This window comes from Wolffia australiana, chromosome 4 (assembly GCF_029677425.1).
Source record: "Wolffia australiana isolate 7733 chromosome 4, ASM2967742v1".
NCBI classification, from domain to species: domain Eukaryota; kingdom Viridiplantae; phylum Streptophyta; class Magnoliopsida; order Alismatales; family Araceae; genus Wolffia; species Wolffia australiana.
The window spans coordinates 10747831-10764539 of NC_135838.1; the positions used below are offsets into that span (position 1 = coordinate 10747831).

Genomic DNA, 16709 nt, shown 5'->3' on the forward strand with positions numbered 1-16709 from the left:
GATTACACATTTATCTGTTTGTTAGTGTTCTCTCATATTTTTTTATTCCTACTAGTTATTTTTATTTTGGATCTTTTTTAAAACACAGAGCAAAAAACATTAAAGGTATGAAAACTATGAGAAACTAGATGTTAAGTTCTCTAGTATATTCATTTTTATGACTTAAGACTTATAAATCCCTTTCAAACCTTCTATAATTGAGTAATTGACCTCTATTTTCTCTAAATTCGTCGATGAAAACTCCAAAAAATACCTTTAACAGACTAAATAAGACTTAACTAATTCTGTCAATATTGGCCAATTCATACATATTTGTGTGAAATACATCAATAGACTAAACAAGTGCCATGTTATTTATAATTATATGTAATCATTGATACACTAGATGGTTATCTTAAGATCCTAAAATTTTGAGCTGATGACTCAAGGGTTTAAAGTGTAAACCTTAAACTAAAAGTGTAACTTTCTTCATGAAGACATGATGCTAATTAATTTCATCAAGTTTAATTTTACAATTTTATTTTTAATATATGATAATATATAGATATTACCATTTTACTATTCAACGACTCAAGTACAAATGTGTTGACCAAAGGTTCAGCATACCACTTACAACTTGATAAATTTATGTTCATCAAAATTATTACAAGAAGTTTTCTAAATTACCTTGAGATTTTGTCCACAAAAATGAATCTTCCTGCTCTTAAAATATACATTCCATTATTCTTTTTTTTTGGAAAAGTGTTATAAATTAGTGAAGTACATTTTGTGCTCATCCGTTTAATGGAGCAAAAAAGAAATACTTAGGGGATCTTTCATTTGAGTGATTTTTTTATGACTAAAAGGTTGATTAACATCTCTCTCACTTGGAAAGATATCTTGTCCTAAAACATATACATGAAAAAAATTAATTTATAGGTTTAGGATATTAATTCATTATATAAGTTATAAAATGGAATTATTTGTTTACATTTACTATATGCGTTGATGTGGAATTTTTTTTTCAATACCTCTTAAGTTGATATTTTTAGTTTATATATATTCAATGGTTCCTATGATGTGTTTGAATTATGCACAATGGGGTTTAATAATTATTACTCTGAATTCAATTATTCATAAATGATTCCATTTATTTATATGGGTAGATGGGATGTACGGGACATTATTTTTTATGGGTATTTTCTGGAAACATGACAGAAGACATTGGAAATAGGGAAATCACTATACACATTTGGCCAGTTACATATTTTTTATTAATTAATTTCATTCTGCATATTTATCGTTGACGCTACTCAATAAATTTGAAGTAGATTTCACGCAAGCAGCAAAAAAAATGATACATGATACGTCAACACAAAAATCATCATGAGATAGCTCAAGTGTGATTTGCAATCAAGAATGCCATTATCAAATGTTTTACTTCATTAATAATGTTTCTGTTTACAAACATCAAACAAGGGCAGATATTCTGAAAAAAGATATTTAAATATCCATAATGGGTCCACTCCATGCTTTAAAAGAATTTTGTGTTTCCTCATCTGATATGGAGAAAATATATCAGATAATGATAACTATATGTGTATTGAGCTGATAAGCCTATTTAACATTTTATCAATCAAATATGTAGTTCCTATGATAAAAATATACTCGGCTGGCCCCATGGCGCTGTATTAGGGCTGTCTTCTTCGAATTTTTCCTGTGGAGCTGCTGGTAAAGGAGTTTAGATGGGGAGCAGCTGAAAACAAAGCTGTTGTGAGAAGAACATGTGATGTTGGTGTGAGCAAGGTGTGATGCTTCATCAAAGCTGCAATGAGGATTCCCCTATCCTCTTATATTTCAAATTAAATGTTATGGTAACCTTTGAACAATCTTTGATTTCACAATATATTGGCATCCAATGCAGATCGTTTATAGAGCTCTTGAAACATGAAGGGTTACAATATAGTTCGTACAATCAAAGACAGTTAAAAGAATTGATAAAACTTTCTTGAAAGCCCTCCAAATAATCCTCAAACAATGATCCAAATGTATCATGATTTGGATAGAAAAATTGTCTTTGAATTTCCATCATTCTTGCTTTTTTCAATCAGGAAAATGTGCACGGTAGCTTTTCCCAAGCTCATCGCGATGATTTCACTTTACTCATGTACGTTAACATAGATTTGGACATAGTTTGGTGAAGAAATACCAGTATATGTTGATCTGTTCTACAATAATACACATATTTAGTAGCTTAACCTGATTGTATTTACATGTTTATTTTCATTCAATTGATTATAATGCGTGTTATCAAGCTTAAAATGATTAAATTTCTTTTTAGAATGATACTTTGAATTTTCTACATGTTGACGTATTTTTAAGCATTTTTCTGACAGGAAATTAAAAAAGAATATAATTTTTAAAAAGAATATAAATTTTTAAAGTAGTGGTTTTTCTTAGTCGAAATACATATTCATCTATATTTTTTGGGGCTTATTTACTTTAATGTGAATTTTAGAATACTTTTAACTCTTTTATTTTTCAACGCCACGTGTTGCCATTCGATTCGTTGATTGGCGACCATCCTTGATTAGGAATAATGATTGGAAACAGCCAATCATTAAGTATGACGAGTAATTGTCTTCAACCAATCATTAACCTAAATAGTTATGGTATCGTGATTAGCAATGCCATAATGGCATTTAAAGCTTAACTAAATTACTTTTACTTTTTTCTAGCACAAGGTGACGTGGCTAAATAAAAAAGGATTCTTTTTGTGATAAATGTCATACAGAGACTGAGCGTGGATTTCAAAATTACCTTTTCTTTTCTCTGTGGCCAGTCAAAGATTATAGTGTGCTGACGTGTCACGCGACACATGGTACCATGTATACACGTAGTGCATGTGTATACATACTGACGTGGGCCACGCTAATGCGTACGACATCAGGTGTGACATAGCTATTTAAATAGTATGATTAAATAATATACTGTTATTCTACTATTTTTATTTTTTTCTAGGTGTGATACGTGTCACAACAAGAGCTATAGATCGTAGATGACTAGGAAGAAGCTGAGCCAATCATTGAATTAAATGCCTGGACAAGAGAAAACCCTACCCAAATGACTTGAGGGCACTAACAACAATGAGGAAAGAGAAATATTTTGATTGAATCAACAGCAAGGGATCATCCAACATCCAGGCTTGATCTCTGACGATCCAAAATGAATTGAAGTGAAATTTTAAGGGTAGCTTTTTCTTTATGTCCTCTATACAACCATATGGTTGGATCTATAAATTGAGTTCTTAATCTCTATCAAAAGATCTTTAAGCTCACTTCCTCCTATAAAGGCAGATTGAAAGAAAGAGAAGTTTTGAAGGTCCATCAAGGATCTATTTGTGTCTCTAGTGCTTGTTGAGGGTCAATAGAGAAGTGAAGAGGTTGATCTGCATTAGGAAGATGACATGATCCTAACAGAAAATAAGGATATAAGGTTAGCCTCTTGCCTTACATTTATTGTTCTTCAACACATTTAGGTAGTTCATTTATCATCAATCCATCATCAACACTCATCATCATCCATATCCATCTTCATCTATCACCCTCCTAATGTTTCACTTACGCCATCATGATCTTGTGTCATCTTTCCATCTCCTATACTATAAACCCTATTTCATAAGACCGTAAATTGGATACCTTTTATCATTCATTCCAATCTCAAGTTACATTCCCTCTTCACACCTTCTTACCCTCTAGTGCCAACGTGTTTGATAATGATCCACTACAAGTACTATATGCAGCCCATCTTCTTAACTTATTATTACCCCTATCATGATCACTATCTTTACCCATTCACTACCTTGTACGCTATATATAATCCTTCTCACCTCCTTGAAGTCACCCAATAGAGAGAACTATTTCCCTAATATATGTTCCCTGTTTAGATGACTCTTCCTCATTGGTAACTAATTAAATTATTTTACGAGTAGAGGTTATAATATTATTGATTAAACTCAATTTCAGGACGACGCAATTTTTACCCTAATTATGAGTTTATCATTCTCCACCAGTTGTTGAATTTTGGATATCTGCCATGTTTCCTCATGGATCTAGAAGAGGAACAGGACGCAGGAATGCCTTCTACGAATTCCATCAATGTATGAAAGTCGAGAGGACAAGTGGATTATGGATAAGTAGTTATGAAAGTTGAGAGGACATGTGGATTCTGGGTAAGTTGTTATGAAAGTTGAGAGGACATGTGGATTGTGGATAACTAGTTATGAAAGTTGAGAGGACATGTGGATTCTGGATTAGTGGTTGTGAAAGCCAAGAGGACATGTGGATTCTGGATTAGTGGTTGTGAAAGCCAAGAGGACATGTGGATTCTGGATTAGTGGTTATGAAAGTCGAGAAGACATGTGGATTATGGATGAGTAGTTATGAAAGTCGAGAGGACATGTGGATTCAGGATAAGTGGTTATGAAATTCGAGAGGACATGTGGGGACTATATACCATTGATTTCCACAAAAGTGATAGGAATAAAATAAACAAAACATTTTCACATTAATTATAAAACATTACCATCAAATATTCCTATGTTCTAGACCTGTGTATTGTAAGGAAGATCCTTCTTCAAATATATAGTCATTAAATATCCTATGTTGTTGGTATATCTTTAACTATCTTCAAATATGATGATTGTTATGTATAAATAACCTAATATGGTTCCTCATGAATACTAATCTTTGATGATGCATGATTCCAGAGGTAATGACTAAAGTATCCAACATGTTAAAATTATATTCATGTCAATGGATAGGTCCAGCATTCCTACTATTATTGCATTTTTCTCTTCTCACCATCCTGTGCCCTTATTGACAGTCATTTTTTTCTTCTCAACATCCTGTGCCCTTATTGACAGTCATTTTTCTCTTATCATAAAGGGTGACTCTTACTTATCTTACCTTTGTGCTGATGGATCTTTTTTATCTTAACCAGATACTTGCATCTCTTCTTGGACGGCATTGATGTCTTATGATTTTCAAGGTTTGTTATTGAGAGAATCCATTTTTATTGCCCTTTGTCAATTGAGCATACACTTATTCCCAAATTGAATCGAAAAAATACCAATATGATCATAAAATATTATTTTTCTTTGAGCTATCTACAACTTATTCATAATTTGTTTTCCATTTTTTTATTATCATTGTCCTCTCAATCTCCTAATTTGGATCTAATGATTTGATCTCCCAATTAGAATTTTTGTTATGCTAACTTAAATCTCAATACTTTATCTCAAATTGCACTAGTTCTGCTTTATATTTTTAATGGATAATACATTTTAAACATTTTATTAATTTATGTTATATATTAATTATTTTATTTGTTTCTAAAAGCATTCTATTTTAGCGATCTCATAAGAATACTATCAAATATCTGAAATCCAAGAAAATCATAAAGCAAACTGAGATTTATCATTTCAAATTCATATATCATCAGGCTATTACATTCTTAATTAAATTGTCATCGACCTATCAACAACATTGTGCATGGTTGCTTCACCTCTTCATATTAGATATTAATATGACTGTATTTTTCTACTATTTTGGGTTTGCACATCTTCTTCAATGTTACTTATTCAAGCTTATTCCATTTCAGTTTTTATTTAATGTATAGAGTTTGATTTGGATATATTCACACATTTTCCATTTACTTTCTACATAGAGTTCATTTTTTGAATAACAATAGTATAGAGTTCTTTACATAGAAGACTTAATGTTCTCCCAATCGGCTGCAATTTTGATGGCAGAGAGCACTTTAGCCCAAATAGAGGAGGATTTTTCTTATAAGGAATTACCAACAGAGCATACCGCTAATGCGTCAGTGATGGATGGATGAATCAAACGATCCCCCACACTAAAATCTTTTACACTTTTTGGGTATTCCACAAATGAATGTGAATTTTTTTGCACCAAGAACGCGACAAAATTCGTCTAGGTGAAGTGCAAAATAGATAGTAGTACAAGGATATTTTGGCAACATTTCATATTTTTTCATCCAAAGAACATGATGGACATAAGGGCAACACAAATACACAATGTGATATTTATGACTTAGCATATGATGGAACATTGGGTCTCTTTAGCGGAAAGTGACTCTCGAGGGGTCGAATGCCAGAAGAGATGAAGGATGTCATTAGTTGGCCAGTCTATCTCATCGACTTGCCATGGCATTTGGGTTGATAGTGATGCGTGGAAGGATCCATGGGGATATACGACATAAACTGAGGTGCCCTCTCTTAGTCATGGGTCATAAGGCATGGATGATAAAGTTGTTTGAGAGGACGAAGATGGAGATCTTGCGCACATTACCACATCTTGATTGCATGTGGGTGACAGAAAATGCATGCATGGTGAAGAATAGATTTGGACTTTTTGGGCATAGCAGTTCACTGGATTCATGCTCATTAGACCTATCACGAACATGCCCTTGTCGTTCATGAACTCTAAGGGAAGCATGATGGGGAATCTATTGCATAAATCCTGGTCTATGTGCTTGAGGAATTTGGCATGGACTAAAGTGAATAATGTTAAGTGTATTATTATGTAATAGATTCATTAATTGTAGGAGAAAATGTTTAATGTGCTTTCCAGTACTGGTATTTTCAGTGACCACTAACAACACATCAAGCACCAAAAGAATGATTCCAATTTAGGGAGAAAAGTATGCAACAGAAAGAAGGTATTTACCACCAAGTACACATTCCACGCATCACGCACATAGTAAACATTGTCGGTCAAGCTAAGTTGAAGAGTTTACAACTCCCATAATTGAGGAGGAGAGTGATATCATCTTGATTGTCAACCTCTGTGATAATGAATTAAAGGTGGAAGGGGTGGAAGATGACATCTCATTGCATAGATGCATTGATTTTCTAAATGACATAGTCAATAAAGTGAGAACAATAGTTAAAACTATTAATTAAACAACAAAGTGACAAATATATTATGATGATCTGTGTAGAACACATAAATTGAAGCCAAGGTTATCGCCACTTGATTGCCTAACACAGCAGAGTAGTGTGCACAAAATGCAAGATGAAGCAACAACAAATAGAAGTGTGATTCATGGAGGGGCTACATTCTTCACACCGGGGGGGAGCCAAATGAAGCTCTCATGTGAAGACGGGGAGCTTCTCAAATAGTTTACCTTGTTCGTGGAACCTTTTTCATTCACAACAGATCATGTGAGCTGATTGACAGAGTCAGTTGTTGGAGATATCCTCCCCCTTGTGTGGGAATTATCACTGCACATGGAGATGTCATGATGTGGGTTATTGAATCCACATTATTCACAAACACAAGAGCACCTTAGGATGAGTTAGCATCATTGATGGTTGCATGCGTCACCATGCAGTAAAAACGTTGACTACGAGAAACTGTTGTGGAACAATGATGGTGTCCTCAATGTAGTGTTACTTGACCCATTTTATGAGGGGGCAATCTTTGATGAGGCATCTTATTTAAAGGAAATCTTCTATGTTTGAGGAATTCTCACGACTACACCATTTGTTGTACATGAAAGATGTGATAAAAATAACCATCAAAGTCCTGGCTCAATCAAACCCTTAGCAGTGAACCATTGATAAGAATCACATCACCATCCCCCCCCCTAAAGGAATTCAAGACCTTCCTATACACTACGCACCAAGGAGGGGGTATACTACACATGCCTTGTGGGGTAGTAAGGGTGTTCTTGTCTACCAAGCATTAGCAAAGATTACACGGGAATTTGTATTAGCTTATGCAACAACAGCTGGTCGAGAAGTTATCACTTACAAGCAATTTCAAGTATTGCGGCACTCGTTTACATAAAATGTTGGCGCCATGGGGAAAAACAAAATGGTCATATATGTATCTTGACAGTCACATTGATGCTCAGCCAGAAATATCAGGTATGAGTGAACTTTTAACTCTAATTTATGTTAAGGATGTGGATTGTCCAATAATTGTGTAAGTTTCTGATGTCACAGTAGCTTTTCAGTGATGGGGCATCTACACAATGGGCTTACGATGTAGTTCCCGAAGCATCATATTTGTGACACAAGACCAGTCTAAAATTATGATTTCAGTCTAAAATTATTCCACTTCCTATTTGAATCTTACATTAAATCTTATTGGTGTCATGGAGCACATTACAGGTATAATGCCGTCGTTTGATAAAGCAGATGCCCAACCTCAATGAATACCATGGTTGAGTGTATGTCTAAAACTTCAACACACTCGTGAAGCAACCACAGGACTCAAGTGTACAGGCCATAAGCTGTGATTTTGAATCTGATGAAGACAAAAGTGGTAGGCTTAACTTAATTTGCAGAGACACAACAACCAATATTATTTCATTCTCAATGGAGCAAAACAAACTGGTTTAGGCTAGTTTGAAACAAATCCTTATGAGCCTCCACCTAACTTTTGTTGACCCCATAACCAAGCCACACATCCCAATTACGATGTATGTTTGGTTAAGTTTGTAGATTAAGTTCAATGTGGAACATTAATTTGGCTATAGACATTTGTTTAATCTACATAATCATGTTATTTACATAGTCCATGATCTAGCCCAGAACTTTTACTTCTTAAAAAAATGAATCATTAGTTTCATGATGAAAATTTCAATATTCTGCACAATATTCATTATTTGTAATGATATCGTATTCAATATTTTTATCATTATATGCTAAATGATATCATTATCTAAGGTCAATATCCACCTAACTTTATCCATAACTTTTATCCATTCAGCAACATATAACAACATACATTATCGATATCAAAATACAATATCTTCTACATCTATAATTTCTGGGATAACATGTGCCGGCGATATCCAACAACGGATATCACATACAGACATCAGTAGTAGCATCAAAACCAAACAAATGGATAAAGGAGACCAAGACAAATCTGCCCTCAAAACTTTTGCTTGATCGGCCTTTTGGATCATCAGCTATCAGACACTAAAGTTGGATAATTTCTAGTCATTGATTTAAACCAAGGATTCTCTCTCTTTGTCCTCTTTAATGTTGTCATGTCACTTTATACGTTCTTGTCTTTGGCCAACTTTAAATGTAATGATTGGCCTGGAATCTTTCTCATCATTCTCTATCAATGGCTCCACTCATGCTATAAGTCTTGGAAGAAGAAAAACAAAATTAAATTTATGACAGTATACGATTTTAATAAGAAAACAAAAAACAGAACTGTGACGTGGCTACGGTCAGCACATGTTTTCATCGAAGCCAATGCTTTTAAGACACATCAGTGCCATGAGTACATATGTGTGCCACGTGTATGAGTGATGCCATGTTTTCATGACACATAGGATCAATGCCCCTTCTATTAACCTGCCAAAAACTAAAAAGGCAAAATAAAATATTGAATATTAAGTTATGCATTATTGGTCTTGATATTGAATTTATTGAAAAATACCAATTGTGATGCTATAATGTCATAATTTCAATGATTGGTTGCTGACAATCATTAAGTAAAATAAATGATTGGTTGTCATTCAACAAATCTGATAGCAACATGTAACGCAACAAAAATTAAACCAAAAAAGACATTAATAAATTCATATAGAATGGAGGATAAGTCCATAAAATACAGATAGGTATATTTTTATAACTAAGAATATTCATATCTTCATAGTTGTAATGCCACAAATTCATGAAAAATCATACTTTGACCCAATAACAATTTTCCTTCACAGTGTGACGTTGAAAAATTGCTTAAATGCCTAAATGTACATAAATTTCAAACCAAGGATTCTCAAAATGTATTTAACCATTCAAGTATTAATAACACACATATATAAGCAATTTAATGCAAATAAACTTTTAATTATCATCATAGTAACATACTGACAATGTATGTTGATAATCTCAAAACTAGGGTTTAAACTTGTCCTTCGTATTATGAGATTATTCAATAAAAACATAAATTTGTACCCACTTATTAATATTTGATAGTGATGACTACGGATCTCCTCCACGGGGAACGGTGATTAAATATACGTACATTTAATGTTCTTAATATGACAACTATTTGATATGGGAAGAGTTACGTACTTAATACAAAATAAAGCCGCATGAAAATGTGAAGTGAGATAGTGATAATATGTAGAGGAGAATAGTTAGTAGATCGTTATAATTCAGGTTTGAGAAGAGCAAGTACATGCAGGAGTGAAATAATGATGATACTAAGAATTATGGGAATGAGGAAGAGAACGAGTCAAATATGATAATTGTCGAGAAAGTTAATGGTAAGATAATGATGTGAAGGTGGTAAGTCATGATTTAGGGAATGTATGGAGCTGATAGAATGGTGAGATGTGTTATGAAAGCAAACTAAGATATCGACAATGTCGAGAAAGAGGTATGTAAGGTGAAGATGCTTACTGTAGATTGATGACTCTCAATAAGTCATCAAATATTTAGACTTTTAAGTATCAAAGCATCAAGAATATTTAGTTAATTCATGTGAGTTGTCATGCATATGCATTATTTTATAAAATTACTAACCCCACTTGATTCTTCGAATCAAGTGGATTATATTTGACATTTTTTGGTTAGTAAGTTCAGAAACAGGTTAAGACAACCAAAGGAGGACGACAAGAATCAAGAGGAGTTGGCAAAAATTCAAGAAGAAGAAAATTCCGAAAATGCCCCCGGGGCATGTGTTAAGAGAAACCTATAAATACTCTCTTGAGAGTTCATTTTGAGGTTGTCCAGAATTTCCAACTGAACAAGCTAGGGCTTGGAGAAGAAGGGTTCTGCACCCTCCAAGAGCTGATGAGCATTGGAGCTGGGAGGGAAGCAAACTGAGGAATAGTTGGAGCACGACGATCACCATCTCGCCGGAAGGGGAGTGACACCAGGTGGTGTGAGGGTTCTAATTCAGTTCTAGTCTTCTTCTCCCTTCTAAGACAGTCGAATGTGGGACTGGAAGGTACTCAGCAGTATTTCCAGTCGTTCTAAACAAGATTGTTCTTTGTTCTAGCTTAATTGCAAGTTCGTTGTTGTTCAATTCAATTTTTCCCTTTGTTTCACTCTTGATCGATCATCCACCCTCTGCATCTGGTTGAATTCGTCTTCAATAGCAGCTAATGCAACCAGCAACCAAGGCCACAGCCTAAGTAGCTAGCAGCCAAGGCCACCAGAAGCATAAGCTGCCAGCAGCCCAAGCCGCCAGCGACCAAGGCCTCAGCCAAGGCCGCCAGCAGCAGAAGCTGCCAGCAGCCAAAGCCGCCAGTGACCAAGGCCTCGGCCTAGGTCGCTAACAGGCCAGGCCGCCAGCAGCAGCCGAGCTGCACCCAGGTGCGTCGCGAGCGAGCCTCGCCCGCGCGCACCAGAGCTGCGCCCAACTGCGCCGCGAGCAGGCCTCGCCCGCGCGCAACAGAGCTGCGCCCAGCTGCGTCGCGAGCGAGCATCGCCCGCGCGCAGCAGAGCTGCGCCCAGCTGCGCAGCGAGCAAGCCTCGCCCGTGCGCAGCAAAGCGGTGCCCAGCCGAGCCCACGCGTAGGCCCATTATGCGAGCAGCAACCGCCGCGCGCAGGTGCATCCTGCACGCAGAGGCTGCTGTGCGCAGGACGCACCCGTGCGTGTGAGCGCCGGGTGTTTGTTGAATTGACAGACCCACAGACGTGACTCTGTGGGTAAAATTTGTGAACTTCTGTGACATAACTCTCAGAACTCATCTTACATAACTTTTCTTAGGAAATTCAATGAACTTTATAGTAGATAATTTCTTTGATTGTTAAGATGGAATATTCAGAACTGATAATCTAAAGTAAAAAGAAAATATTTTCTATTGTTCACTTGCTCCCTGTGGATCGACACCTTACTCGCCCTAAGGCTGTGAGGTTATAAATATTGTTGCATAAGCTCAATCCTCACACAATTAACCAGTAATTGACCAGTAAAATAAACCATAAATTGAGCTTATCATAGATTCTTTGGCTCCGCAAAGATTACAGTGATTTGTGAGTGTAGGTAAGATCCTCCTCTTTTCTATTGCTTCTTCCCACACACCCAGGGTACTAAGAACACACATGATGGATCTCAAAAACTCACGATCTTTCGATCAATCCACATGAGTAAGAAGCAATTGTAAGGATGATTTTGACATTGATTCATGCCTCAATGTATATGTCAGAGGATATGGATAGAAAGAGTGGATGAACACAAAGCATTCCTGAAAATTTCAGCTCAATTGATCTTTGAAGTTGGAAGTGTCCATTTCAGTTAAGTTGTCCAATCATCAGATAGTTATTGATTGGCGTGCTTGCCTCATCTTCTGCAATGGTTTGCTCAAGAACGCCATGTGTACTTGTAGGGAAAAAGGACCAAAAAAGCTTAAAATTTTTAATTTAATAGTTGTGACGTGGTGGCACATCGTTCTAATATTCCCCTTTTTTTGTGAATGACATACAGATGTGTGTCATTCTCGTCAGAAAAAGGTGAAAATTCCCTAATCATTGCTTGATGTGGCATGCATTTTCATGTGCCAAATCAGTGTTTACTTCCTTTTTTAATCAATTGCAGCAGTACACATGTGTGCCACATGTACCATTGCAACTTTGACTTTTCTTTTCGTTCTCTTATTTTATTTCTCGATTTACAAATCACATTTATTATGATTTAAATCATACCTTTTTTCTATTAGTCCATGCCACCTCCTGCAAATAATGGGCATCTGATGTCAAATAATGATTGGCTCATTATGGTGGGCCCCCCCTACTAAATTTTACATGCAATAATTATGCATTTTCACAATGATTAGCATTGCTAATCATTGCAGCTACTCGTGATTTGTCATCATTCGTCAAATCGAATAGCAACACATGGTAAGAGCATATTAAAGCTAAGAAATATTAATAAATCATTATAACATCAATAATAATTCATAAAAATATAATAAATATATATTTTGATCTAAAAAATTCATCTCCCTGAGTATAAATTCATAAAAAATACATTTTATAAGTTCATAGAAAATCACTTTAAGGATACGATGTCTAAAAAATCTTTTAAAAATAAGATTAAATCCACAAAAATCAGAATATCAGTATAAAAAATAGGTATAATCATTTAAAGGTTGATAACATGCATTTGTGTACATTTGAATTCATAAACAAGAGTAAATCTCACAATAATTTACATGTTATCAGCATGCATAAATCCTTGAATGGTATGACACCAAATTTTCAATCAGGTTCATTGGCGTCGCTATTATGTAAGTGTCCCTTAGAATTGAGACATTAAATATATCCTTGTGAATAGAAATTTGTATTTTTACTATGACCTTATGAGTTCTCATTGATGTAATTTCAAGTTTTCTTAGTTTAAAGGAAGAAAGAAGTTCACACAGATAATTAAGTTGTAAAGATGGGGTTGTTTCTCTTGGTATAAGAGGAGTCAGCTCAAGGAAGACAATTCAAGGAATTCATTGCAAAAGCAAGTGATATAATGGAGAAGAATTCTAGAATGACTCAAATGAACCTAAAGGGTTTGATAGTTGAATATACCTTCTTATATTATGAGCATAAAGAGGATGAGGGACTACATTTACATAGTAAACAATGGTGATAAGGTTCCATGGTCAGTGGCGGAGACAAGGGGGGGTTGGGGGGGCCCAGCCCCCCTAGCAAAAATGACCTGAAGAAATTTAGTAGGGGGGGCCCACCCCCTATTAAATTTATTCAGGTCGGGGGAGAGCTTCTCTATTTCTCTTTAGAGAGAGAAAGAGAGAGAGGGAAAGAGAGAGAGAGAGAGGAAAGGAGCGCCCGCCCGAATCCCCGCCAAATCCCTGCTGAATCCCCGCCAGATCCCCGCCAAAGCCCTGCCGAATCCCCGCCAGGGCCCCGTCGAATTCCCGCCAGAGCCCCACCGGAGCCCAGCCGCAGCACCCCTAACCCCTCTCTCAAGGCATCACTCCTCCCTTACTCGTCTCTTTTCGAAGTCTCACACCTGATAGCTGCCTCGCTCTTGCTCTATTATGTTGCCATGAATTCCTGTAGCCTATCTCAAGAGGAATCACTGATTAATCTCAAGAAAGAGTTGGACGATCTAGGATTTGATCACAACAATCTCTTGTCTTTTGCTTCCGGCCAGCCTGACGTTTATCAGCATGCTCTCACTTTGATCGACTCTTATCTTGAGAACTTCAGCAACTGCAGCATCGCCTTACTATACAAAAAGCATCTGTGGACATGTTTCCCCATGGAAAAAGGAAGGCATAGATCAGAAAACAGGTTGCAGTCCTCAATCACTAGCTTCTTTTTCAAAAGACAAAAAACGGAGCATCCTTTGGCACCAATTACTGAAACACCAGCTGACGGTGCCACATTGCTGCCCACTACGGAATCAGAAGTTGTTGTTCCTATCTCTCCCATTGCCTACAATCCAATTTCAACCGAGGATGGCTTGGAACCAGATCTTGGAATGAGGAATTTGCTTCACAGCCAATCTGTCAGTGAAGAGACTCTTATTGACAAGTACCTAGAGCTCGGCCCCTTCCAGCCTCGCTTATCAAAGTATCCGGTCGACTTGAAGACAGGCAGGTCTTTTTCTGCGAGTTGGTTTCAGCGCTTCGCATGGTTAGAGTACTCCATTGCTAATGACAGCGCGTTCTGCTTTGTGTGCTATCTGTTATGTCCTTCAAAACAGACAGCTCGCTCAAGCTCTCAATTCATCACAGGTGGTTTTAAGCGATGGAAAAATGCTTTGGAGAAAAACAAAGGCCTCATTCAGCACAACAACTCTATCGACCATACCGATGCGATTGCCACTATGGAAAGACAAAAGGCTAAAGTCTTGCCCTGCATTCTAAGTCGCTTAGATGGTGACCAGAAATCAGCACAAGCTGCCCAAGTTATCGCCACTGCCAAGGTTTTTCTTCATCTGGCATTACAAGGCCTGGCCTTCCGCAGTCACCAAGAAAGCCACGAATCTTTGAATAGAGCCAATTTTCTTGAAACATTGGATTTCTTGGTACACAATGACTCAGATCTCCGAAAGTCAATTACACGCCTGCCTAAGAATGCAAATATACATCTCCCGATGTCCAAAAGGAGATGACAAAAGCTGTTGCAGATATTGTAAGACAAACAATCAGGGAAGAGCTCGGTGATGGATATTTCTGCTTGGCTGTTGATGAAGCCAGATGTGAGTCCACGAAGGAATGGATGAGCGTCATTCTGTGTTTCGTCGATCAGCATGGAGAAATTTTTGAGAGGTTCGCAGGCGCCATTCACGTGGAAGATACAAGATCTGAGACGTTATTTCAGCATCTTCTGGGATTCGTTCATTGTTTTGGCTTGGACATTAAACGTCTCTGCGGGCAAGCTTACGACGGTGCCTCGAACATGAGAGGTGAATTCAATGGTTTACAGACCCTTGTTCGATCTCAGGTTCCATTTGCCTTTTATATTCACTGTTTCACTCACCGGCTGAACCTTGTTATTGTTGCCGTGGCGACTGAGGTTCATTCTATCGCCCAGTTCTTCTGTTCAGTCCAACATATCTTCAACATTTGCGGAGCATCATGCAAACGGAACGATGCGCTTCGGAGCTCTCATGCCGAATTTATCCAAAAAGCCATTGAATTAGGGGACGTTGTTACTGGTAAGGGGCAAAATCAGATGAGAAGTCTCGGTTCGATTTCTTCCACTAGATGGAACTGCAGATTGTCGGCATTGAAAACCATCGCTAATTTGTTTTCTGCAATCTGTGATGTTCTTGAAATGGTTGCTGAAGATGTTGTTGCACCTGAAAAACATGTCGAGGCTAATCATCTACTAGAGAAGATCTCATCATTTGAGTTCACGTTTGGTTTGATGCTGATGACAGAAGTTTTGACCGTTACCAATACGCTCTCAGTATCACTTCAGAAGAAAGACCAAGACTTAGTGAATGCATGTGCGATGGTTAAGTCTGCAAAGTTGGAAATTCAGTCTATCAGAGATGAGGGGTTCCCAGGCATTCTTGATAGGTCGGTGGCATTCTCTTTTTTGCATGGTATCATAGTCCCGCCATTAGATGAACACTGGCAACCATCTTGAAGACGCATGCGTGGCAGACCGCCTCAAAGTCCCAAACTATCCTACAAAGATCATTATCGGCTGGAGGTTTTCATTCCAATTCTTGACCAACTCCGTTCTGAACTTGATTGTCGGTTTAGTGAGATTGTGGGTGAGTTAATGGACTTAGCATCATGTATGCAACCAAATGACAACTTCCATCATTTCGACTGCCAGAAAATCCTTCGCCTTGCAAAAGTGTACTCAGAAGATTTCTCGGACATTGATCGCCTGGGTTTGGAATCAGAACTCCGTTCCTTTAAGTCCACTCTCATATCCCATCGGGATTTCGGAATCAAACTTAAGTCAATCGCTGATCTGCTTCCCATCGTCATCAAGAGCGGACTTAGTGTCAACTTTCCTCTCTGCACTCGCCTTATTCGACTAATTCTTACATTGCCCGTCTCAACAGCCACAACGGAGCGATCTTTCTCTGCTCTTAATATTGTGAAAACCAGGCTGAGGACATCGATGGGTGATTCATGGTTAGTTGATCTTCTTACGATGTACATAGAAAAGGGAATTGCCCGCAACATCCCCATTGATAGTGTCGTCAGTGGATTTAACGCAATGAAATCGCGAAGAGTGTAA

The 16709-nt window shown here is 37.1% G+C and overlaps 1 protein-coding gene across 1 annotated transcript; it reads left to right on the forward strand.

Moving 5' to 3' along the window:
- The first annotated feature begins 15113 nt into the window (after positions 1–15113).
- On the forward strand, positions 15114–16709 carry LOC144702497 (uncharacterized). Its single transcript, XM_078574555.1, has 2 exons — positions 15114–16030; positions 16118–16709. Exons 1-2 carry the CDS (start codon positions 15114–15116, stop codon positions 16707–16709), a joined length of 1509 nt encoding a protein of 502 aa, XP_078430681.1.

Bases quoted from the DNA above. Each gene is read 5' to 3' on its own strand.
- LOC144702497 (XM_078574555.1), top strand. From the start codon at position 15,114: ATGACAAAAGCTGTTGCAGATATTGTAAGACAAACAATCAGGGAAGAG. The intron at 16,031-16,117 runs GTCGGTGGCATT...CATGCGTGGCAG, and splicing joins TTCCCAGGCATTCTTGATAG to ACCGCCTCAAAGTCCCAAAC.